The sequence below is a fragment of the Prionailurus bengalensis genome, chromosome D2, assembly GCF_016509475.1.
Source record: "Prionailurus bengalensis isolate Pbe53 chromosome D2, Fcat_Pben_1.1_paternal_pri, whole genome shotgun sequence".
NCBI lineage: Eukaryota > Metazoa > Chordata > Mammalia > Carnivora > Felidae > Prionailurus > Prionailurus bengalensis.
This window is the reverse complement of record NC_057351.1, coordinates 46,924,067-46,951,053: the sequence shown is the minus strand read 5'-3', so window position 1 is coordinate 46,951,053 and position 26,987 is coordinate 46,924,067. Positions and strand designations below refer to the sequence as shown.

At 40.4% G+C, this 26,987-nt stretch overlaps 1 protein-coding gene across 1 annotated transcript in view; it reads left to right on the top strand.

The window, feature by feature from the left end:
* ERCC6 (ERCC excision repair 6, chromatin remodeling factor) overlaps positions 1-26,987 on the top strand; it is a 79,425-nt gene that overhangs the window by 7,399 nt on the left and 45,039 nt on the right. The window contains exons 3-6 of the mRNA XM_043596836.1: positions 248-368; positions 2,944-3,055; positions 7,088-7,805; positions 25,436-25,561. Coding sequence (XP_043452771.1) covers positions 248-368; positions 2,944-3,055; positions 7,088-7,805; positions 25,436-25,561 — 1,077 coding nt within the window. The remainder of the gene's footprint in view (positions 1-247; positions 369-2,943; positions 3,056-7,087; positions 7,806-25,435; positions 25,562-26,987) is intronic.

Genomic DNA, 26,987 nt, shown 5'->3' with positions numbered 1-26,987 from the left:
AACAGCTTACAGATGGGAATGTGCTGGTTTAAATCAGCCAGATCAAAGAAAACGCTTAGCAGTTATCTTACCTTCTAACAGCCCTTCAAATTCAATATGTGGCCAAAAAGAATATGGATTCTGGTTTAGTTTCTTTTATCTTTTAGTTAATAAGTAAAAGGACATTGTTTTAGCATTTCTGTCATCTTACACTATTAAAAAAAAATGTTACCAGAGTGGAAAATAGACACTGTATCTTATTTTTCAGGTCATGTAGGACATCCCTAAGGCAAATCAATAAAATTATTGAACAACTTAGCCCTCAAGCTGCCACCAACAGAGATGTCAACAGGAAACTAGATTCTGTAAAACGACAGAAGTATAATAAGGTGAATCCAAATAACACATTTAAGTATTGCATTTTTGAAAAAGTAATCATTTCTGTTCATTTAATATTTAGGAAGTATTCGAAAAGTAGTTAAAATATGTGAAGCATGTGTCTATAATAAAAAATTTTGAATTCCTTTTGTATGTTTAATTTTTCAGCTGTTTCCCTTTAATATCTCCTGTCAAAGAATATTTTTTAGGGGTACCTGGATGGCTTAAGCTGATTAAGTGTCCGACTCTTGATTTGGGCTCAGGTCATGATCTCATGGCTTGCGGGATTGAGCCCCGTGTTGGGCTCTGCACTGAGAGCTTGGAGCTTGCTTGGGATTCTCTCTCTGCCCCTCCTGCATGATCTCTCTTTTTTTTTCTCTCTCAAAATAAATAAATAAACATTAAAAAAATGTTTTTAAAAACACATTCACACATGTTTGAGAAAGTGTTCCCTTCTTGGTGTTGCGTGCTGCCTTACTCATGTTTAGGATTATGGTCTTCCTTGCTTTGCCACTTTCTTTTACCCAGCTTAGGCTCCTGTTTGGCATGCTGGCCTCTCATCCAGTCTCCTTATGTGGTGTGAATTTCCTTTTTTTCTTCTGCTTAGCTCCTGCTTGTACTGATTGTGTATGCTGTGTTTCCTGTTGGTATAGCCATACCTCTCTCACACTCATGCTCACTGTTCTGAGAGGCCAGCATTAGGTATTGCAGTCATCACCCAGCCACACTGATGGGTCTGCATTGAGGGTTGTACAACTTCAGGCAAGGGAAGATCTGAGATTATGACATTGTTTTTATGAGGTTTGAAACAGCTTTTAGTATTTACTTGTGTTTTATGAAAATATATTGGAGTAGATAGGAATGACTAGTGTTGATCATTTGATCCAAAATGTCATCCAAAATGACTAGCAGATATTTTTGTGCTTGCAGTTGACCCACTGCAGTGAGTAAAGTTCTTACATATCTTATTTAAGCTCCACTAGTGGACGCATATAGACTCGGTTCCTCCTGCTTTCTGCTCACCAGTCCATTATCTTCACCACCCCATCTTCTCTCACCAGAATAGCAGCCCAAAGGTCAGAGCTCACAGTGGTTTCAGGTAGCCAGGGTCACCGCTTTGGGGACGTTGGCCTCTTGTTGGAATATGCAAATTAATGTGCAGAGACCTCTAATCTTGGGCTTCTGGTGAGCTGAGGTTTCAAGGAGCAGCAAGGACCAAATGTTGGGCCATTTTAGGTACTAGTGTAACTCAATTGTATATTCCTATCTTTCTAAAGTAGTCCTTTGATGGTTAGACTATTCAGAGAGACAGGCTGTTTGTTTTGTTTTGTTTTTTGAGAATGGCTATCTTTTGTGCGTGTGCGTGTGTGTGTGTGTGTGTGTGTGTGTGTTTAGAGAGAGAGAGCTGGGGAGATGGGCAGAGGGAGAGAGAGAGAGGGAGAATCTTAAGCAGGTTCCACGCTCACATGGAGCCCAACGCAAGGCTCTGTCCCATGACTCTGGGATCATGACCTGAGCCAAAATCAAGAGTTGGACACTCAATTGACTGGGCAAGCCAGGTACCCTGAGAAATGAGATTTTCTCATTTTTAAATGAGATTTAACCTAAAATCTGTTTAAATGAGATTAAATGAGGGAAAGACTAGAAGAAAATGAAATGCAGTTTAGTATAACGTGGCATTTATATCCAGTGTTTCTCCTTGTCCTATACTCATATTTGGTGTTTAAACATTGACCTTGAGAAGAACCAGGTACCTTAGGCCTAATTAATTGGAGAGGCCCTAAGAATGGCTGCATAGCTGAGCTCTGGTGGTGTAGAGGGAGAAAAGACAAAGAGGTGTCATGGGTGGGAGGGTAAAAGGGTATATCAAAATGTGTATTCCTTTTTTTTTTTTTAAATGTTTATTTTGAGAGAGAGAGAGTACATGCATGAGCGGGGGAGGGGCAGAGAGAGAGAATCCCAAGCAGTCTCTGAGCTGTCCGTGCAGAGACTGACATGGGGCTTGATCCCATGAACCGCAAGATCATGACTCAGGCCAAAATCAAAAGTGGCTCAACTGACTGAGCCACCCAGGCGTCCCTATATTCCTTTTAAAATCTTGTGATTGGGTAGAATACTATAAAGGACAATCATAAATATGGTAGATTATCAAAGGGGGCTGACTGTTTCAAGTGTTTGAACGTTTGTGTTTATGTTTCTTATTCTAGAGAATATTATTGACCTCATAGTCCGTTGGTTGGTAAGGTCAGAAACAAAAGCTTAATAATTTGCCCTGTGTGTAATGGGGGAAAACCGAGTAGAGCAGCTCCACCTCCCAAGTCAGTGGAGAGCCAGTGCATGTGAACATAGACAGCTGTGCTGCCCAGCCAAGAGAGGGGGTACAGACAGGGATGCCTGCCTGATGGAAATGCTTGGAGGCCTGCTTCCTGCTAGAAAAGTGGCAGTAGCTCAAATGAGGTTCTATCTAATAATAGTAACATATGGAATTTCTGTTTTATTTTCCTCTTGATTAAGGTTTTTACATTTATCTTTGGTATTTAGCAATAAATCATTTCTGTTTTCTGTATTCAATATTTACCATTTAAGGAACAACAGTTAAAGAAGATCACGGCAAAACAAAAACGTCTCCAGGCCATCCTTGGAGGAGCAGAGGTACAAGTTGAAATAGATCATGCTGGTCTGGAGGAAGAGGATACAGGTGAGGAACAGTGTCTCCTTGTTCTTGAATTGGTGCCTGATGCCTGAAGTTGGTGGAGGGTATCTCCTCAGTCATGGCCAGGGTTCCCCAAAAATGTGTTTCTTTGCCTTAGTGTTGAAACAGAATTAGGAAAATTTTATTCTCTATTTCTGCAGAACCAAATCTGTTTTAAGTCATGTGGGGTTTTTAAAGAATGAAAGTAAATGTTTAACTGCATCTACTAGAGGCTGCTGGTGCACATAATTTATTATGTTTAATAAATTAGGGAGCTTAGCCTTCTTGTGTAGTTAATTTTGTAGAGACAGCTAACATCTTGATCAAATTACATTTTTAAGCCCAACATCATCAGTCAACATTCATAGAATTGCTTTTACATATCTTTTTGGGACATGTTTGGCAGGCTTTCCAAGCATCACTTCTCGTTAATGAAAAGGCATCTTCATTCAGGTTATACTATGGCTGTAATTTTGTTTTAATTACTGCGTAGGATGAATGTCTTTTGGAAAACCTTTTGGGAAAATGTGTAAGCTCTGAAATGAAATATCTTTGTGGTCTGTGTGTATGTGTGGGTGTGTGTTTAGAAATTGTTGGTAGTGGCTCAGTCATTTAATACTTGAAATATAGATTGAAGCTTCTTAGCATTTAAGCTTTCCAAGCAAATGTCTTCTACCAGCTCCAGAAACTTATTCAATAAGACAGGGGAATTTTTATGAAGAGTTAGGGCAGTAGAAAAAAATACGAGACCGGGACACCTGGGTGGCTCAGTTGGTTAAGTGTCCCGACTCTTGGTTTCAGCCTAAGTCGTGATCTCATGGTTCATGAGATCAAGCCCTGTGTTGGGCTCTGAGTTGACATTGTGGAGCCTGCTTGGGATTCTCTCTTTCCCTCTCTGCCCCTCTTGTGCTAGTGTGCACGTGCTCTCTCTCTCAACAAATAAATAAACATTGAAAAAAAAATTAGAGACATGGACTTTTAAAAGTTCAGTCTCTGAATTTGTTGGGCTTGTAACCAAGGCTTTCTCCTGCTGAGGTTCCGTGTTCTCGTTGTTCCTGTCCGGCTGCCTAAAACCTGCCACTGCATTGTACCTTCTCTTGCTTCTTTGGTAAAACTGCCCAGGATTAATAGACTTCCCCAATTCCAAAAGCCCCTTTTCATTCTTGTTCCACCTGGCCTGTCTGTAGCAGCTGATACTTCTGTGCCTTCCAGGATCCCAGTCTCTACTGGTTTTCCTTTTGGCCCTCTGACCATTTCCATAGTGGTTTTTTTGTTTGTTTTGTTTTTGTTTTAGAGAGAGGGTGTGGGTGGGAAGTATAGGGTGAGGGTGGGGGCATTAATAAGCTAATTCTAAAATTGATATAAAAATGTATTGGGCCAAGAAAAGTCGATTAAAAAAAAATTTTTTTTTTTGATGTTTATTTTTGAGAGACAGAGCATGAGCGGGGAAGGGGCAGAGAGAGAGAGGGAGACACAGAATCTGAAACAGGCTCCAGGCTCTGAGCTGTCAGCACAGAGCTTGATGTGGGGCTCGAACTCATGAACTGAACCACGAAATCATGACCTGAGCTGAAGTCGGACACTCAACCAACTGAGCCACCCAGGCACCCTTCCCCCCGTTCTTTTTTTAAAGGTTATTTATTTATTTGGAGAGAGCGCATGAACCTGGGAGAGACAGAGAGAGAGGGAAGAAAGAATCCCATGTAGGCTCTGCACCGTCAGCACAGAGCCCAATGTGGGGGCTCTATCTTAGGAACTGAGAGATCATGACCTGAGCTGAAATCAGGAGTCAGATGCTCAACCGACTAAGCTACACAGGCATCCTGAGAAGAGTGTGTCTTGAAGAGGAACAGAATATCAAGGCTCGTGATTAAGGTGCAGTAAGTAAGACAGTGGGTATTTGCACAAGGAAAGACAAATAGATCAGTGGGACAGAATATAGGGTCCAGCAGACAAACCCACCCATGTGTGATTAGTTGGTTTATGATGCATGTGGCAGTACAGTGCTATGGGGAAGTGTCGTCTTTTCGGTAAGTGGTTCACATGAAGGTAAAATGAGTCTTGGCCTGCTACTCTATGTAGAAAGATAAATTCTAAAAGGATTATAAAAATATAAATGTGAGTGGTAACACAAAGCTTTTAGAGTATAGCGTAGGAAAGTATTTTCATGATTTTGGGGCAAAGACTTAACGAGACACAAAAATGCTTTTTGTAAAGAAAAAGATTTGATAAGTGACCTATATCACAACTAAACTGTGCATCAAAAGATAGCATTAAGAGAGGGAAAAGACAAGCTGCAGAGTGGGAGAAGATATTTGCAATACATGTATAATTGAAGGACACAAATCCAGAGTGTATTAAAGAACTCTTAGGAAAGGGCTAAAGACTTGAACATTGTCTTCAAAAGAAGCTATTCAGAAGGTCAGTAAACCTATGAAGAGGTGCCCTAGTTCATCAGTTAGTAGGGAGACACAAATTACAACCACAAAGTGGTACCATTACACAACTACCAGAATAGCTAAAATGGTAAGAATTGAAACTCTCAAACACTGTTGGTAGAACTTAAAATTAATAGGACCACTTTGGAAAACCATTTGGCAGTGTCTGCTAGAGCTTAACATACCCAAAGAATTATGTATAAATGTATTTCTGAAGGAGGTGTACTGGAATATTCATAGCAACATAATTCATAGTAGCTAAAACCTGGAAACCACCCAAATGTCCATTAACAGTGGAATGGAAAAATTATAGTATACTTGTATAATGTAATACTAACAGCCATGAGAATTAACAAACTGCAACGATATTCAGCAATAAGAATGACTCTCACAAGCATGTTTGTAGCAAAAAAGCCAGACGTAAGAGTACAAACATTTCCATTTACATAAAGTTCAAAGCTAGGTACAGCTTGTTTGTAGCGTTAATGGTATGGTCAGTTATTATTTTAGGGGGGGTGGAGACTGGAGGGTGCCATGAAGGGTGGTGCATCTGGGGGTAGTAGTGATTTCTGTTTCTTGATCTGGATGTCGGTGTATGGGTATGTTTTTTTTCTGAAAATTCACTAAGCTGTACATTTAGTATTTGTGCCCTTTCTGATGTGTATTGTTCTTTACTGCAAGTTTAGTGAAACACTGGTTACAAGAAATGTAGATTTTTAGAATATGGATTCTTCCTGTTCAGCCTTACTTACGTTTGTATTTTGGCTGTGGGTGAAATAATTTTGCCAGAGATTAAGTTCAACTAACGAAAGAGGGATGATATCTGGGTGACTTTATATTGCTCGGCAGAACTTCCAATTTTAGTTTCTCTTTTCTGTTAGTTAACTTTGCACATTTAACACAGTGCTATCCAGTAGACCTGTTTGCAATGCTGGAAATGCCGTCTGTGTTGTCCATTATGGTAGCCATTAGCCACATATGGCTCATTGAGCACTTGAAATACGGCAAGTGCATCTGAGGAACTGAATTTTCAACTTAAAAAGCCACATGGTGACTATTATATTGGGCAGTGCAGAGTGAATGTTTATGTTTTACCTATGTAGGTGCATGCTGATTCTTTACGTTTTCTGTTTTACTATCTCTTGAATTTAAGTCCATGTGAATGTTGGTATTTGAAGTGACATGGAAACTTGGGAGATTGCTTCCTTGGGGGCTACTCTTTAATTGATGAGGAAACACAGAGAAATGTGTATGTTGTATATGAGTAGCTCTGTCTTTAGATACACAGAGAGTGTATTTATAATGCATTATTTTAGAAAAAGTTATTGAGAAACCACCTTTTTTTTTAAAATATGAAATTTATTGTCAGATTGGTTTCCATACAACACCTTTTTGAATAGGAGTGTATTGAACGTGGTATGATGAATGCTATAATAAATTTTATTGTGTTCTTTTATGTACAATATGCTTTAGTACATCCACGGTATGTTTTTTAAATGTGAGTTGTTTGTAGGTGCTGTTTATTGAATAAGTGAGTCCTTGTGTCGTACTCTTGGAAAGGTTCACACTAGTGCCCAGTGCATTGTCGTCCCTCTTTCAGAACCGGGGCCATCCTGTCTCGGCAGCATGCTCATGCCTGTCCAGGAGGCTGCTTGGGAAGAGCTCATCCGCACTGGCCAGATGACACCTTTTGGAACCCAGATCCCTCAGAAACAGGAGAAAAAGCCTAGAAAACTAATGCTCGATGAAGCATCAGGCTTTGAAAAGTATTTGGCAGATCAAGCAAAATTGTCTTTTGAAAGGAAGAAGCAAGCTTGTAATAAAAGAGCAGCTAGGAAAACTGTGGCCTCGGGCACCTCTGAGCTGAGCGCAACACTCAGTGAAAACAAACCAAGTGAGCGAAGCAAAGTTCTCTCGAAAGCAGATAAGCGCTTGAGAAAGCACATCAAGAAGCTGCAGAAAAGGGCTCTTCATTTCCAAGGGAAAGTGGGCTTGCCGAAAGGAAAGAAGCCTTTGGAGTCTGACGTGAGGCCGAAGGCAGAGGGCACCTCTGAGAGCGAAGAGTCTGAATACTTCCCCACGGAGGAGGAGCAGGAGGAGGCAGAGGGGGCTGAGCTGACTGGAGAAGGCCCTGACTCCGTGCTGAAACCTGTGCTCAAGCACCGGAAGCGGCAGAAAAAAGTCACGGTGCAGGAGATGGGGGATGACTTTTTTCCAAGTTCTGGGGAAGAAGCAGAAGCCACCTGTGGAGGAGGAGGTCGGAAAGTAGTGAGATGCCGAGATGATGGAGATGAAGATTATTATAAGCAGCGGCTAAGGTCAGTCTGCAGAGATTGTAAAGAGATTGTACTGCTTGCTTTGTCTTAGGCAGCAGGTTTATTAAATAAGGATTCTAGATTCAGGTTAATGTATTAGACCCCCGTTTATCCAAAGGTTGGACTTCCTGCATCCTTAGCCTCCTAAACCAGCAGAACCCCCAAGTCCCCAGAGGAGCTGATACGGAATGCTTCTAATTTCTGTATCTTCGTTCAGATTTGGGACGAGTCTCAGAAGAAAAGCTTGGGGGAGGGCCAGGGCAAGATGCATGCAGAGGACTAAAGTGTGAGATGTATGCCTTTACACTCGGAGAGGTCACCTGTAACAAGGGTCAGGAGAAGACTGGCTTGTATAGTGGTGGTTTTTGTTTTCTTTTGAAGCAGGGAAATGATTGTGGAGGACTTTGTCCCAAAAAGAAGCTGAAATTTAAGCTTTGGTGTATGAAAGAATAAGCTTGTTTTCTTAAATCCCTCCTTCCTTGTCTTGAGAAAGTAGTCACCTACAGAATTATAAACCCGTCATGCTGCCAGAAGTGTATTTCATGCTCATTGCATACCCTTCCTTTTCATGGTCATTTTTATGCTGGAGATTGACTTTGGCTTTTTTCCATGGCTCTCTCAGTATAAGATGCAAATAAGATAAAAGGGAAGGTGAATGTGTTCATTCAGGAAGTCAGCTGCCATATATTTTTTCTGAGCCCCGGAAAATGGTCTGTATGCTGCAGATACCAGTGTGTCCCACTGAGCACGACCCTGCCATGCCTCAGGTCTCCCACATGAGCTTACTAAGCACGAACAAGGTCCAAGGGAAAGGGGATCTGTTTGAAAGATAAAACAGGTAAATAAGATAAAAAGATCCCCTTATTTATTCATTTATTTATTTATTTATTAAAAAAATTTTTTTAATGTTTATTTTTGAGAGAGAAAGACAGATCCAGAATGGGGAGGGGCAGAGAGAGAGGAAGACACAGAATCTAAAGCAGGATCCAGGCTCTGAGCTGTCAGCACAGAGCCCGATGCGGGGCTTGAGCTGTGAGATCATGACCTGACCAGAAGTTGGACGCTCAACCAACTGAGCCACCCAGGCGCCCCAGCAGATTACTTCTTAAGTGTTTGCTCCTGGGATGGCTTTTTCCCAGTCTTCCACAGTTTTTTTCTTCTTTTCTATGCAGGGAGGTCTAGTTTATTGTTTCTTGTAGCTTTCCACGGGCCTTTATGAATGCAGATTGTCCTGATATTTTTTCTTCTGTTACTTAGAACTGATGACCCACATCCAGATTGTCTCATACACTCCCTAACCCTTTTATCTATCTATCTATCTATCTATCTATCTATCTATCTATCTATTTATATTAAAAAATTTTTTGTAATGTTTATCTTTGACAGAGAGAGACAGCATGAGTGGGGGAGGGGCAGAGAATCTGTAGCAGGCTCCAGGCTCCAGGCTCCGAGCTGTCAGCACAGAGCCTGATGTGGGGCTTGAACTCGTGGACAGCGAGATCATGACCTGAACCAAAGTCGGACGCTCAACCGACTGAGCAACCCAGGCGCCCCATTTATTTATTTTAAAGTTTGTTTTTATTTATTTTGAGAGAGTGTGCAGGGGCAGGGAGAGAGAGGCAGAGAGGGTGAGAGGGAAAGAGAGGGGAGGATCCCAAGCAGGCCCCATGCCATCAGCACAGAGCCAGGACTTGGGGCTCGAACTCCTGAACCATGAGATCATATCCTGAGCCAAAACCAAGAGAAGGATGCTTAAACTGAGCCACACACGTGCCCCTGCCTAACCTTTTAAAAGCAGAGGTGGCATAGTTTTTTTCACACAGTTTGAGGACCTGTGACCTAAATCCAGTTCTTAGAGCTGTTACACTTACTGTGGTAGACCTTAAGTAGCATCCTTGAGGAGTGGCTTACATTTGTTACTTCTCATTGCAACTTTAACTTTACTTTGCACATTTAATATCTGTAGAGGTATTTGAAGGATATCACTGGATGCTCTTGAATGCTGAGTGGTGTCAGTCTCTTTCTAACTACTGTAGAGAATTAATAAAAGTGTTAATCTCAACATATTGATTGTAAATGAAGCAATATTTTCTTCCCATTCAATATTAAATTAATTTTTAAATGTATTAGTATCTTGATGAGAAGCAGTTTATTTTGATTGAATTTTAAATATGGGTTTAGTTTAAATTCATTGCAATGCGTTTTTCTTAATAATGTTAAGATTGTAGAACAATTATTTCCAAAGTCATACCAAAGCCAGTTTTTTGCTAAAGTTACAGTAAAATCTCAGATGAATTTCAGAAATATCAATAACTCTAATTGCCACCAAAATACTATAGCTCTTAAAATTTTATGGCCACAGTTATTACGGCTGTTAAACTGCAGATACCACATTGAAATGTTTGTTTTGCGTCTCCTTTGATACTCTTTGGATTGGGGGATGTTAAAAGAAAATGCTTTGGACTGAGAAGCGTTATTAAGAACATTTTAGAACTGCCAGTTGCTTTTTATATTTTGTTACTTCTTGTTGCTGATCTTTGTAGACAGATTGAAATTGTAATGGTATTCCCTTGAGTGAAAAAAAAAAAAGACTTTAGGCTTCTGTATCTTAGCAGTGGTTTGAGGATGGATAATCAGAGTAAAGCCCCATAGAGTTTGCAACACAGAAAATGAGTTTTTCTTAATGGTTAGAGTTTAGAAATGTGTACCTAAGCTAGGTGCCCTTTTTGAACTTGTCCTGGTTATAACCCTGTTAATTATAATGGTCATTTAAACTTAGAAGTGAAAGTGGGTCACTCCTAGACATCTCATCCCCTTTCTTCTCTGAGGTGGAGGGAGCATCTGTCTGAGGTCTTCCCTTAGCTCTAGTTCAGTCCCAACCTGGTAACTTTGTGTTTAGGTGTTGCTAAGTGCCAGTTTCCTATCAAGACTTTTCTACAACGTAACCTTTTCTGGAACAGGCTAATAACTGTTAGGATCCTTCTTTTCTCTGACTTCGCCCCAAGACCTCAGATCAGTCTTGGAAGTGTTACCATTTTTAAAACTGCTCATGTGTCTGTCTCACATTTGTATCCTGCTTCTGTCTCTGCACTAAGTTGCATTTTGAGGCTGCCTCCTCAGTGGTGTTCCCTGATTTTCATACTTCTGGATATACCAGGAAGGATGAGCCATTCTTTGAAGTAAATATTCCGTCGGTTCCTACTCATGTCATTGGTATGCAGACCCTAGAAAACATCGTTATTTTTTCATTTTAATTTTGTAGCAGCAGAGTTTCTATTAGGCTGTTGCTCTTAGTTGTGAGGTTTAGCTTTTCTTAAAATACATCGCTGTTGTAGAAAGCTAGGGCCTGGGAGCTCCAGGAGCCAAATAAAGACTTAATAGGATTGACACACATGCAGTGTTTGAGTGATAGGTGTCTCTGGTGAACACTTAGGTGTTACTTACCCAGTCTGTACAGCCGGAATGGGTCAAGGGTGGCCTAGAAGACCAGACATTTCATATGTGCACCTTTCCCCTTGAGGTGATCAAAGATCAGCAGCCCTCGTTACCTCGGTGTTTCTGATTGATTTCCAGATGAGATACGAGGCAGCTCTCATTGTGTCATCTTTGCTCTCACTGCATGAATGTGTGTGTACGCTCTAGGACTGGTGCTAGGGTTTCCGGAGAGGAATTTGTCTTTTAGGGGACATGGGCACAGATGGGCCCTAAGCAGTGTGAAGGGAATAATGAATTCAGACAGGTATTTGGGGAAGACTTTGTGAAGGAGATTCATCCCAGCGCAAGGCCTGGTCTGTTGAGTAGTTCAGATATGTTGAAAAAGACCCTAGGGTGCAGGTTATTGAAAAGGAAAATACATGCTTGCTTTGCTTTGGAGACACATTATTTCTCATTTGGATTGCCTTGGATAGTGGTGTGGTGGCTGTGGTCTGCAGAGATGTCTGGTTTCTAAGCAGTCACTGTAGGAAGGTAGGGCACAAGCCCTCACCTTACCAGACAGCTCCCATTTTAGGCAGTGGCAGTCTGTTCAGGGGGGGAGACTGAGGCCCTGTTTGGATTCTCTAGGAAAGAGTGCTATAGTCCGTTAGTGATGTTTACCATGGACACGGGGGCCTCAGAGGGAAGCAGCAGCATTCATGCCAGTTATATGCCAACCTGAGAGATAGCACAGACAAAAAATGTCACCAACTCTGGCTTCCTTCTCCAGCTGCAGTGAGCACTGCTTGGGTCAGACTTGGGTTGTAGGTCAGGTTGTATCCTAAGTGAGAGGATGTCCTTCCAAGTAAGTTTTGTTTCCTGTTGACACAACTAGGGCTGGCATTTATAATTTGACTTAAACCCATACCCTGAAGCTCTTCTTTCTATTTCTGTGTGCCAGACAGTATATAATAGTAACAGGCTTTATTTTCTTGGCAGTGAGCATAGACTGAAGCAGAGGTTCCCAGCCTACAGGCTGACTTTGCAGAATCACCTGGGTGCCCTGCCATTGGAGGTGTTGATTCAAGAAATCTAGCATGGGGCTTCAGGTCGTAATTTTTAAAAAGCTTCTCCAGGTCGTTCTGATGCACTGTCAACTTTGGGAATTACTTAATGTGTATAAGTAGGTTTTATATACTTTTCCTTTCTGTGGTGGTAGCTTTTGGCAGATTCAGTTTTTATATGTCACTTTAAAAAAAATATAATTTGTTGTCAAACTGGCTTACATACAACACCCAGTGCTCATCCCAACAGGTGCCCTCCTCAATGCCCATCACCCATTTTCCCCTCTCCCCCACCCCTCTATCCACCCTCAGTTTGTTCTCTGTATTTAAGAGTCTCTTGTGGTTTGCCTCCCTCCCTCTCTGTTTGTAACTATTTTTTTCCCCTTCCCTTCCCTCATGGACTTCTGTGAAGTTTCTCAAGATCCACATATGATTGAAAACATATGATATCTGTCCTCTGACTGACTTATTTCACTTAGCGTAATACCTTCCAGTTCCATCCACGTTGCTGCAAATGGCCAGATTTCATTCTTTCTCATTGCCAAGTAGTAGTATTCCATTGTATACATAAACCACATCTTCTTTATCCATTCATCAGTTGATGGACATTTAGGCTTTTTCCATGATTTGGCTATTGTCGAAAGTGCTGAGGTGTATATGTTACTTTAAAATCCTCTTTTATGTACCCTGCACAAGTGGGTTGTGTTTATATAGGAAAGGGCTTGGAGAGGAACTTTGAGGTCAGTTCATTCAGCTAAGTGCTGTGTAAAATAGATCATCTGCTTCTTATCAGAACATATGCTTCAGAATCACCTGGAAAGCATCTTCAGGACTCAGCTTGCAGTGTCTGAGGCAGCAGGTCAGGGGCGGAAGGAGCTGAGTGCTGCGCTCGTACTTGGGGCTCCCACTAATTCTGAGGCGAGGTTGGTGGCGTTCCTCAGTATTACAGGCCCTTACTAGGTTCCCATTTAGGAAACCCTTGATGCAGTTGGAAAGAATTGTTGGTTAAAGACATTGGGGTTTGAAAATGTGATGCTTTTTTCTCTACTCTAGCCCAATGTCAGCTTGGTATTACCACTGCAATAAATCTCCTCCCTACCCCGCCCCCTTTCCACCTCCACCTCAGTAAGTGAAGCAAGGTAACAGACTTTTCAGTAGGTGATCCCTGAGTCTCCTCATATATCATCTAGTGGTACTCTGGGCTAAGCTGCTGAGATCACAGCCTGAAACTGATTTGAGCTGCTACCTGCAAATGGTTTGAAGGCTTTCCACACCCCCCACCTTGAACTTTGGATGATTCCTTGTTTTTTTAAATAATGAAATTATGACAGTATTAAGATGGAAAAAAAAAACTACTTACACCTCTTTTTTATTGACATTTGTCTACATTTCATTCTAGGCTTTGATCTTATGTATACGTACCTTTCATTTATTACAGTTATAGTAGGCTATTCAAACACTTGATCATGCCTTGTTCAAATTGATCGACTTGCCAATATGATCTGTTAAGAGGTAGAGCTGGGATTTGAAGCCAGGAGAGGGTTTTGTAAATGTCATTTTCCTTGCATTTGTGAATTGGTGGAATGTGTAATATCTAGATGTGACCACAGGGTGGCACTAAGAATCAGCACTTAGCTGCTTCCCCCTTCCTGTAATGGAAATCAAACCAAAAACTTAAACCAGTTGGATGGGGACTTGGGGTGATTGTAGGGAGTCTAGAAGACTTGACAGGTATGGTGTGGATGGGGATAGAATTTGCCTCACGGTCTTGTGTAACCTGCATCTGTAGTCATGCCTGTTGATGTAACTTTTTTTTTAATGTTTATTTTATTTTTGAGAGACAGAGACAGAGACAGTGCAAGTGGGGGAAGGGCAGAGAGAGAGGGAGACAGAATCCGAAGTAGGCCCCAGGCTCTGAGCTGTCAACACAGAGCCCAACACGGGGCTTGAACTCGTGAACCGTGAGATCATGAACTGAGCTGAAGTCGGGCACTTAAACAACTGAGCCACCCAGGCACCCCTGTAACTGGCTTTTAATAAATACAAATATTTATTTAAATAAATATATTTATTTAAATCTTTAAACCTTAAAGATTTTTCTTTTCTGCCCCATTTTTTTTAACCTTGTTTTGTATGACTAACTTTGAGTTAGAAAAGGCTAATGACTCCATATATTATGTAAATCTTACAGATTACCTTCTAACACTGCAAGGCTTAATCATCTGGGTAAACAGTATCTCTGTTGTCCTTCCCCTTAAGCACTGGAGCTACTGGGGCCAGAGGCGATTTGGATCCTGGTTTGGAGGGTTTGGCTGTATACTTGCATAGTTCTAGAGGAGAAAGGCTGTCAGCATTTTCAGGTGCTTAGAGGGGTCAAGCCAAGTATAATAAATGTTGGAGAAGTCTCTTGGATTTGGAAATTTGGAGGCCTTGATGGCTTGAGCAAGGGTGGCATGTGGGGGTTGGAAGAAAGGTTCTATGAGAACAACTATAGGTAGCATCACCTAACGCTTACTACTTAGGCAGTGCTTTGTGTCAGATGGGTTCTTTGGTTTAATCCTCACAAACCCTAGGAGATAGGAACCTGAGCCCAGAAAGCTGATATAATTTGTCCAAGACAGCAGTAAATGGAGAAGGCTGGAGAAGAGAAAGGGATCCGAGGAGGATTGGGTCAGGTGGGATCTATCAGCTTGGTTGGTGTGATGGACTGGGAGGAGCGTTGCCTCAGCAACAGGTTTCTGCCTTCACTTGATGGGGACCAGTTCCACACTGTTTGCGGGTCCCATTCCATGCCTGAAATGCTGCTGAAGGCTGTGCCTCCTAGAACCCTCTCCTAGCTGCTCTGTCTCCATTTTATTATCCCTACAGAGCCTCTGTGTCTTGTTTTGCCTAGAGCTGGCTCCCTTTGCGCTGGGATTTTCTCATTTATTCTTCAATTGGATCTTTGTTTGCACTGGATGATGATTTAGCACTTTCAGGAAGGTCACATGTAGGAAAGGCCAAATTACATTGTAGAGCTTATTACTTTTTGTAAAAAGCATTTGATCTCCAAATCATTTGATGTCTAAGATCTGAATTTTTAAGTTTAATCTAGATTTATTCAAGAAACCTAAACATAATGATTTGAAGATTGTTCTTACTACCATCAGTTTCTAGGAGTTAATGTCTCAAGAAATAAACCTGTGTTCTTTTTCTCCCCCCCTAGGATTCTATATTTTAGACAGAAGGAAACGTTACTCCCTTAAAGAGTTTTCTTAGAATCTTGGCTTCTTTGAAATGACAAAGCTAAGACACAAATGAAGACTAATTCTGCTTCGTGCTCTGCACACACCTCTCATTCCCAGTTTCAGTGCATAATTGTCTGCATCAGTCTTAATTTACTCGGTGAGATCTGGACTCCTAACTGAGGGTATTTCATCTGCTCAGATGTGCCAATTAAGTCCACCCAGATAGACCATAAAAAGGCAGATAAGAAAAGTAAAACACTGAGTATCTCAATTTAGCAAATTAGACTAATCTGTAAGGGATTCTTAGCTGTCTGAAATAGAAAACCTATTGCACTACAGAAATGCAAACTATATTAAATACCCAGCTTGGTGCCTTGAATATATTTTTAAAAATCAAATTGTACTCATTGTGCTTCTGTTGTAGATTTCTTTCATAGATATTGCAGTAAGTGCAGAATGAGCCAGAGATTGAAATTTCACCCTGTATTGAGAATGATTTAACAATATGGTGTGTGACTTTTCCCTCACAGTGCAGGTCTGAAGTGCTCCAGGCTTGGTGGCTCTTGCAGTGTAAAAATGAAGGCAGAGCAGTAGGTCCCTTGTGAATTTCAAGCAGCTCAATATATGACTTCCTTGGAGTTTTGGAGCAGGCATGTTCATTTTCTTACTATACGGTCTGAAGCTACTAATGTTTGACAATTCCTATTGATAGGTATATTTTGCCTTTTTTGGGGGTTGGTATAGGCAGTTCGTTGGTTTGTCTGTTTATTAAATATGTCTTATGTGTTTGCTGAGTCTAGATTATTTGTAGTCAAAAGAATTGCTAAGCTGATTTTACTGTTGAAAAAGTTGGCAACTGTGCATTGAAGAGGGAGTTTTGGCTCACTGTGCAATATTGAGGTAGGGAAGGACATCTTTTGAGACATCTGTGAATTGGACTTTTAGAACTTGGTTTGCTCTTGTACAGTTGTTTTCATTGTGTAGCCAGTAAAGAAGCGATTATTGACTCTTTGGCTTGCACTATGAGAAAAGAGGTGGTTTTAGGGAGTTTGGAAAATACGTTTGAGAGACAAGATTATGTAACAGGAGTAGACTCTAGAGGTTGATTATCTGAGTTTGAATCTTCATGTTGGTGATCTTGGCCAGGCTACTTAATCTGTCCCTATTTTTCTTTAACTGTGAAAAAGATGAAATATAGTATCTGCCTCACAGGGTTTGCAAGGAGTAAATAAATTAATACAGGTAAATTGCTTAAAACAGTGCCCGGCACACGGTGAGCATCAGTAACTATTAGTTGTTGTCATTCCTTAGTATTTGTTTTCTGACTCTGAGTTTAAAAAATATATACATAATATGGATGTTTGTATGTGTAGTTTGAAAACACAACTGGTCCAGAGCTAGCCGTTGTTACTCAAGGAGGTGATATGTGACATAGGGGTTAGAAATCACAGGCCATGGAGTCCAGTGCCAGAGTCTCACCTAGTAACCATGAGATTCTGTACATCTTTTCATCTGTAAAATGAGGGTCATAGCAGTACTTTGTTCACAGATGGTATGAGGATTACAAAAGATAATATGTCTAAGATATTAGGCTTATGTCAGGCAGTCAATAAATATTAGCTGCTCTTATTTGCATGCCCACCAGGTAAAACATTTACTACAAAGATTTCATCAAGTTGGTAAGAGGTCTGTGAGAATCATGAAGAGCCTATAAATAATGGTATCTATGAAAAGGTGTCCTGTTTCTAAAGTAAAAGGCAGTTTAACAATTGGTATTAGTATGCATAGCCAGATCATTAGCTATTATATACTTAGTTTTGTTGATATTAGGCTTCTTTTCCCTTTTATACATTTTTTATTAATATGATAAGGTCCACTTAGTGATAAAAAAGTTGTACAAATATAAACACATTGTCAGTAGTTGTTTTGGGAGAAATCAAAAAATATTTCTCCTTTGAATGCACTAGGGGGCACTAGACCTCTGCCCAGGGGGCATTCTTCAAACTTCACAGCCTGCTCCTTGCTTCTGAGTGTGGATAGGTGAGGATTACACTTTGCTTCCTCACAGGTTTCTCTGTTCTAAGGTCCGTGTTCCAGATCATTCTTTTGTGCCTTGTAAGGCTTGATTTCCACACTCCTTGCTGTGCTAGATATGCAGGACATTGTTCCCTAAGTGGACTGTGATAATCTTAATCTTTGCTGATGGTATGGGTGGAATAGCGTGATGGCCTTCTAGACTAAGGAGCTACACCTAATTCCTGCCTGCCCAAGATTACAGTAGGTGTTTTAACAGTTATTTTGTATTCATATATAACCTGCAATTAACAAAAATTTGTCAGTTTTACTTTTTTGTGTGTAATCTACCAATAATTAATTGCAAGATAGCATCTGATATGCATGTAGTATATAAAAAAAGTAGTTTCCCAAGGGTGTAGTACATATGTTACCATTTAGTGCTGTGTGAAACTTTTATTTGATTCATTTTGTGGCAGAGGAGACAAATGCAGTGGTGTTAAATGATGCTTCTAAAGTTCACACCTCTCCTTGCCAGTTAGAGACCTGAAATGCAGCTCTCTGCCCACATCTGGTTTTCACTTCTCAGTGGGTATCTTAAATCTGTGTTTTTTACTGGGTTCTCCGTTAGGGGCTGCCACCGAAGTCTGAGGAACTGTAGGAGTTAGAAAACCTCCCCAGTGAATAACGTACTTCATTTTACTTGGTTGCAGCTGTGATTATTACATATGTAGATTAAAGAAAAAGATGGTGGGACCATCAAAAACATTATTTCCTTTCTAGTATTGTCATTGTAGTTTAGGGCTAGTTAAATTTTTTGTTTTCCTCTCTCAGAAGATGAATTCTTTCATTAAAAAGTTGAATCTTTTGCCCACCCTTTTCCACCTGGTCCTAGGGAAGCTTGGATGCAAACTTGGGGCTTCTGATTCTTCCCAAGATCTGGTGTGCAGAAACCAGTGTTGTTACAGAGTGAATCCACTGGAAAACCCAAAACACAATTCAGGACTTGAAAATAACTTACAAAATTTTTATTAATAAAGGAGTTTCCTTTCCTTTCTTGTCCCCCCCTTTTTTTTTTTTTCCTCCTTATACAATCAAGAATTTCTCTGACTTTGTCCTTGTCATGCCTCATTCTTTGTAGTGGACCTTACTCATGTTTACCCAGTGGATGTATCTAGGAGTAGTTCTTTAATATCATACATGTAGAAAGAGCAGGAATGCAGCAGGAGGTAGGCTGTAAATGAGATAGAACAGGACACTTCCTAGAGTGCTTGGGTGGCTCCATTAGTTAAGTGTCTGACTTTGGCTCAGGTCATGACCTCACGTTTGTGAGTTCAAGCCCCACATCGGGCTCTGTGCTGCCAGCTTCGGATTCTGTGTCTCCCTCTCTCTCTGCCCCTCCCCTGCTTTCTCTCTTTCTCTCTCTCTGTCTCTCTCTTTCTCTCTCTCTCTCTCCCTCTTCCCCCCCCCCCCCAATAAACATTAAAAAAATTTAAAAATTTAAAAGGAACAGGACTTTTTTTTTTTTTTTTCTGAGAGAGAGAAAGAGGGCACAAAGTGAGTAAGGGGCAGAGAGAGGGAGGAAAAGAGAATCCCATGAAGGGCAGAGAGAGCAGCAGGGCTCACCCGAAGCAGAGTTCGTGTTTACCCAAAGCGGGGCTTGAACTCACCTGATGCAGGACTTGAACTCATGAATTGTGAGATCATGACCTGAGCCAAAGTCAGATGCTTAACCGACAGAGCCACCCAGGCACCCAAAATAGGACAATTCTTAAACTCATTCTTGAATGACCCACTTTGACCATTTTCAGGCCATGCTTCTGTCTGTGATGTCTTCCTTATTTCCAGCCCAATTCTGAACCTCATTCATTCATTCATTCATTCATTCAGCATTTACTGAGTATTTGTGTTTAGGTGGGCATTACACTGGTCTCTAGGAGTATGACTAAAACAGTCTGTGGCCTCAGGTGTCTCCCAGTCTAATGGGGAAGATTAGATACGATTTTCAAGTGGTGCTGAACACTTGGTGAGTACTCTAGTAGAAACACCAGGTGTGTCCAAGGTGCTATGGGGTTGAGAAGGCACCTGGAGGACAGGACACCTAACTCTGATCGAAGAAGGCGTCTCTGGAGGCACGGCTTGGGCAGAGGTCTCAATGTGGGGTGGGGATATATGTGTTTGGGGGGAGCCTGGGGACAGTACAGGAATGCAGATAGCACAGATATGAGGAAACTGCAAGGTATGGCATAATGGCAGTTAGCTGTGTTTTTCCACTTATATATTTTAAACATTCTTGGTGTTCGGGAAATTCTTTGAAAATAAATAACCTTAAATGGTGGCAACTAGCTCTCAGGTGTATTCTTAGGGTTCTGTTGACAAGGTGCCCTAGCAACTGGAGGAAGTGTTGTTCCTGGTGTAGTTCAACTGGTTAGCTGTGCCTTGTTGCCAGGAGCCTGGCCCTGGGTCCGAATTGCTTCTGACAGATCATTATTGTGGTATCAGCCCCAGGCCCCACAGCCTGGGCCAGGTTCTCATTCTTGCATGAATGTAGCAAAGCCAGGGAGCATTTTCTCTGCCTGCATCTGATTGGAATTGTAAGTTTATGTTTATTACTGGGTTCTTTTCTAAGTGGCTGCCAGTGGAGTCGCTAGCAGACTGACTGTGGCAGTCCCGCAAAGAGTTAGAAACCCTGCCAGGGAACACCAGGCCCACTTGCTTTTATGTGGCTGCAGCTGTGACTATTACATGTGCGGAATGTTTTTAAATGCGAGGATAAAAAACATGGAAAAGTTATTTCTTTTCCAAAAATGTAAATACTGGACTATTTACTGCCCCCTTCCACTTTTAAAATCCATTATCTGCCTTACTTATTGAAACACAGAATTTAGACGTTTTGGGACCATAACTGATTTTTAAGATTTTAAATCACTGGAGCCCAGATCTTAATCTTGACCCATCCCCAACCAATTTAAGTCATTCTGTATCAATTTTTTGTTACTGTCATATAAAAGGCAGCCATACTTCATGACAGTTTACTGTTTATAAATCTGTTACAGAATTTTTAAATTGAAGTATTCCAGCAGGTATCTTCTGATGGGTAAGTGTGTTTACTCATGTTTAGCATGGTACTCATAATTTCTGAGCATCCATTTGATTAATAAACATGGTTTTTGTTCACACATACTTGTTGAATTCTGTTAATAAACACTGGTGGTGCATTACCTTATCACAGATGGATTATATTGGGTTATATATTGCCTCCACTTCCTCCTCTGTACGTGAACATAGTAACAGCTCTGAGGATTGTGTTTGTATGAGGATTTCAGTAAGCAGATATGATTACATGTAATAGTGTAGTTATTTGTTAAGCACTTACATTCTAGGCTCATGCTAAGTGCTTTACATGTGACACCTCATTTAATCCTCCCTAAATCTAGGGAAGTAGATGCCATTGTTCTCCCCGTCTCCTACTTGAGGAAACTTAGGTGCTGAAGAAGTGAAGTTACTTGCTGAGGGTTAAAGAACTAATAAATAGCAGTCAGGATTTGATTCTAGACCATCCGGGTGCAGACTTCTGTGTTTTGGCCTGTGGTTATTCTGTGTGTTAAACCCAGTTTATTCATAACACCGAGATCCCTTTACACCTGCTGGCCAGACAGGTCGCCTGGCCTGCCAGGTTGCAGGACAGGCAGGTTGAGAGCAACTTTAAGACTCTTGATAGCATCTAGGATGGGAAAGGCATCAGGTGAATGTGATACTCCTCCACCCCCCCCACCCCCCACCCCCCCGCCCCCAGTCTGCCATGTGGTCCTTCTTGTCCATCAGCACTAGGTGCTGCACTGTTTCAGCGGGCACTGGTTAGATGGTCAGAGGTCTGTTCTGGCTCCAAGCCCCATGAGGAATTACTGCTTTATATAACAGAAGGATCGCTTAGACTGAGCCGCATATGCATGTGGTTTTATAACTCTGGTATTTTCTGTCTTTAATATGTGTGGATGACTCTGCTGGGGCGATTTGTCTTCACAATGGTACAAATACTTGTAGGCAATAATGATTTTTCCCTACCATCTTTAGTCATCCTTTAGCCAAACTGAATAAATGTTTGGCTCTTCTCATCTTTATGAAGCGGAAGGTACTGGAATGCAATAATTTCTGTGGTGGCTAATGTGGTTTCCTAGGTGCTGTGTGCTGTGGAGACATGATGCCTGTACATTTTAGGAGGGAGAAGGAGGAAGCTGAACCCTGTTGACACAGAGTGATGCAGTGGGAAGCTTAACAGCCCCAAAGATTTACTGGCTGAGTTGAAGGAAATAGCTGTTATCTATCAGTGGAGTTAAATATGTGATACTCTTGTATGTAAAATATTCAATGACCTTATGCCAAACTTGTGAAACCAGTATCTTCTGGTGTTTTTTTTTTCTTCCTGTAAAATTATCTTTGTGTAATTGCAAAGTAGAGTATTTTTAAGTGGATATAATTTTTGTGATTCTTAGGAGTTATCTTTGTGTAATTGCAAAATGGAGTACTTTTAAGTGAGTATGGTAATTTCTGTGATTCTTATCAGTTTTGTATTATTCATAAATTTACTAAATAGAAGTATCTTTTGTTTTGCAGATGTTTGTTTTTGAGTTCTGATGGTAAGGAATTTGGATACTGAGGAATATCTCATGTGAAATTGCTTGCTTGCTAAATTTCACATAGTAGGTAGCAAGAATCCAAATATATACACAGGGAAATGTATGTACATTATTTTGATTTCTTTTTTTTTTTAAAGTTTATTTCTTTATTTTGAGAGAGGGAGAGGGTGTGCATGTGCACTTGTGCAAGTCGGGGAGGAGCAGAGAGAGAGAGAGAGAGAGAAGGAGAGCGGGAATCCCAAGCAGGTTCCACACTGTCAACACAGAGCCTGATGCTGAGCTCGAACTCATAAACTGTGAGATCATGACCCAACCTGAAACCAAGAGTTGGATGCTCAACTGACTGAGCCACCCAGGCACCACCCCTCATTTTGGTTTCTAAGTTCCAATAGTGGGTATACTGATCTACCAGGGTTTTTTATTTAGACTTGGCACTATTGACATTTGAGACCAGGTCACATTTTGTTATGGAGGACTGTCTTGTACATTGCAGAATGTTTAGTAGCGCACCTGGCCTCTACCTGCCAGATGCTTGTAGTATATCTCACTCCTCACAGCGGTTGTAATGACCAGATATGTCTCTAGACATTGTCAAATTAACTTGGGGTGGGGGGGAGGATGGCCAGATTGCCCCTGGTTGAGATCCAGTGCTGTATACCATTGCACTTAACTAAATTTGTAGATAATCGGAAACTCAGAAGAAGATCAAAGCTGATTATAGCCACTAAGGCGTACTTCATTTCGTCAGTTGCATGGAGATAATTTTTAAGGAAGAAAAAAAGAGAGGAAAAGATTGCCTTTAGAAGTTAGAGCACAAAAAAGGTCATTACAATTTTTGTATAAAAAGACTATCTTACATTAAACTTCATGGCTATATGACCGTTATTAGGCTCGGCTATAAGCTGCCTCTTAAATTTGCTGTTTGTTCTTCTCTGGAAATTACCAACAGTGCTTATTTGTTGGTACTCGTAGTGCCCTGAAGGAGTTTCAGATCATCAGCTAGTTCTTCCTTATTGATCACAGTTAAACCTCAGGTAGCCCCTTTGTTACTTGAAGAGTTAACATCCTCAACAAAGCAAGAATTTATCAGAGGATGTACTTGAAGGTCCTCCAGCAGCTACCTGGATGGGATTGCCTGTCACTCATGTATTTGGCCTCCTGTGCTAATTAATACGGAACACAACATTGATTTAAGTGGACAGTATGTGTGATATTATTTCCACTTTCTCATTTACATTTCCTCACGTATTCTCTTAGCATTCTTCCATAATCGATGGCGGATAAATGTCTTCTTATATGTTACTGTTCTCATTCCCTTCCTGTGAGCTTTTGACTTTGAAGGCATTTATCTATATTGCTTTATCCTATTCCCACCATTTTGTGTAATTCACATTGCGAGCTGCATGCATGCTGAGCAAGGTCATCCATTTATTTTGAGAGTGAGTAGAGTGAGGCTTTTGACGTTTGTATGTATATTTTTTAATTCATGACACCAATATTCATCATAGTTATTTGGATACAGAATTAGTCTGGTGAAATGGCTGCACTTTCTCAATAGTCTTGATGTTAAGACTTTCAGATCTTTAGGGGCGCCTGGGTGGCTCAGTTGGTTGAGCATCCAACTCTTTTTTTTTTTTTTAATTTTTCTAATGTTTATTTTTGAGAGAGGGACAAACAAAGAACCTGAAGCAGGTTCCAGACTCTGAGCTGTCAGCACAGAGCCCCATGTGGAACTTGAACCCACGAGACGTGAGATAATGACCTGAACCGAAGTCAGCTGCTCAACCTACTGAGCCACCCAGGCGCCCCTAAGCATCCAACTCTTGATTTCAGCTTAGGTTGTGATCTCATGAAGCATGAGATCGAGCTGAGCGTTGGGCTCTGCGCTGACAGTGTGGAGCCTGCTTGGATTTTCTCTCTGCCCCTGCCCTGCGTGTGCGTGTGTTCTCTCTCTCTCCCTCTCTCAAAATAAACACTTAAAAAGAAGACTTTCAGATCTTTTGACATTTTTTCGTTACACATACATGGCATCACCCTTCTGAAATATAAATACTCATCTTATTTTTTTAACTTTATTTTTTATTTTTTAGAATTTACATCCAAATTAGTTAACACATAGTGAAACAATGATTTCAGGAGTAGATTCCTTAATGCCCCTTACCCATTTAGTCCATCCCCCCACCCACAACCCCTCCAGCAACCCTCAGTTTGTTCTCCGTACTTATGAGTCTCTTCTATTTGTTCCTCTCCCTGGTTTTATATTATTTTTGTTTCTCTTCCCTTATGTTTATCTGTTTTGTCTCTTAAAGTCCTCATATGAGTGAAGTCATATGATATTTGTCTTTCTCTGACTGGCTAATTTCAGTTAGCATAATACCCTCCAGTTCCACCCACGTAGTTGCAAATGGCAAGATTTCATTCTTTTTGATTGCCGAGTAATACTCCATTGTGTATATATACCACATCTTCATCCATTCATCTATCGATGGACATTTGGGCTCTTTCCATACTTTGGCTATTGCTGATAGTGCTGCTATAAACATAGGGGTGCATGTGCCCCTTTGAAACAGCATATCTGTATCCCTTGGATAAATGCCTAGTAGTGCAATTGCTGGGTCGTAGGGTAGTTCTATTTTTAGTTTTTGAGTAACAATTCATCTTATTTTATATCTTAAAAGCATCTTATTACTAAATTTATAACTTAGATTTTATTTAGTGGAAACATTTTTTCTAAGTTAATTGTCAGTCCTTTGATATTGCTGATGCCCCCTCATATGTTAATCTGATATATAGCAGTTTTGACCAAAAATTTGCTTTATGTTCAAGACACTATGCTGTTTTATGCTATGACTATCATACCTTTGGCACAGAAATAGTAATTATAAATGAAATCTATTTTTTGTTATACTGTCATTTTGGAGATTAAGTTATATTGAAATTTTCACTGAGTCTTTTCTAGAATTAAGTTCATATATCTTAGGAACTAGCATAGAAATTTCCCTTTAGGGTATGCCAGGAGAGGAACAAGTAGTTTTGATAATGAAATGGGACCTTCCAGAAATATTTCTAAAGCAGCTATAATAATTCAAATAAGAATTGAATTGAGAAAGAAGGAAAAGAGAATTTTTTTTTTTTTGAGTATCAGTGTTTTGGATAATGATGGTAGTAGAAAGCTAAAAGACCATTCTAATTTTCTTCTTTTTCTTGTGCATTATCTAGAACTATATTCTAATCATGCAACCAAAATAATGGAAATATGATTTTTATTTTCATGGTAGGAGATGGAATAAGCTGAGGCTGCGGGACAAAGAGAAGTGTCTGAAGCTTGAAGGCGATTCTGAGGAGAGCGATGCCGAGTTTGACGATTTTAAAATCCCGGGTTTTCTGTTCAAAAAACTTTTTAAGTATGTGCTGTGTGTTCTTTCCTTTATGTCTGTTATCAAGCCATTGTGTACAAATTAATATTTCAGGAATTACACAGTAGTTACCTGTGGACCCTTAAGGTACTTGCAACAATGTATTGCAGATACGGATACCATCAAATGAAATTCTAGCCACGTGCTGCTCATTAAAAGTAGATGATAATAAATTGACTAATGTTCACATTGGGCATGTTTGTAAGCTGCTGAGTCTATGTGGACCTGTCTCTGCAGCCTAGAAGCAACACATTTAAAAGCCATCTCCATCAGATTATTTTTTTGCTCTTAGTAAATTTAAGGGACCAAATCTCTAATTTCTTAAGTCAGATTAAGTAAGAAGAGATGTATATTAAAATCAATATTGGGGTGTGTTTTTTTTTTTGTTTTGTTTTGTTTTTGTTTTTGTTTTTTTACTTCTGTGTAGAAATAAAAAACTATTGAGAGTAGTATCTAAGTGTTTTATATTGTACCTAAGGGTAGAATACTTCTGAGCTGACCAAATGTGCATCTAAATATTTTATGCAGATGTTGTTCTAATGTCAAAAGAGAAGGTATAGGCAAACACCTTTAGCATTAAGTTGCTATGTGAGACTATGTTTCATGTGTGAAGTGGCCAAGTGTTCCAGATAACTGGGAGCTGTGTGATAGATGTGTGCCTGTAGCCTACCTGGCCTGGGCCAGTCTCTTATGATGAATGTAAATACTGAGGCACATTTTCAGTCTCATCACTCCTGGGATTTACTTAACAAGATAATTTAGGAAGGCTTCTTCAATGCATAGAGGAAGTTAAACCATTAAATAGCTTTCTGTCTAGTAGCATCACTTGGTAGTTGGGTGCAGGATGTGAACTTAATTTCTTTGAGACAGTTATGTTTAATCTCCTTCATAGATTCACCTGTCAACCATGCAAGATCTCTATTGAAAATAGTCTCTATTGAAAACTTGTGCAAGATCTCTATTGAAAAATAACATGCTTTTTATCTTTTCTCTCAGAGGTCTTATAGTTTCAGTTTTTATCTCTATGAGGAGAGGGTGGGCAGAAGGAGTTGGGAGTAGTTACTTTATCCCACTAATGTATAGGAAAGCTGAAATCCTGAAAATGTGAAGTGTCTTGGTTGGGTTGTCCTAACTGGACAGAAGAAGACCTATGTGGAAATTCAGGCCAGAATCTCCCTAGTAATTTTTGCAGATGAATCATTTTATACCCCAGAGAGGTGGCTTCTTTGTTTATTGCTTCTCCCACATGAAAATTAACTATGGAAGGGTTCATAAAGACAGCATTTATTGACAACTCTCTTTTTGTCGGCTCTAAAGTGATTGCTTCTTAAGGAACAGGCCAAATAGTATCAGTGTTGTACAAGCAAAAGGAATACCCAGATTATAAATTAAATTGATTTAACAAATAAGGATG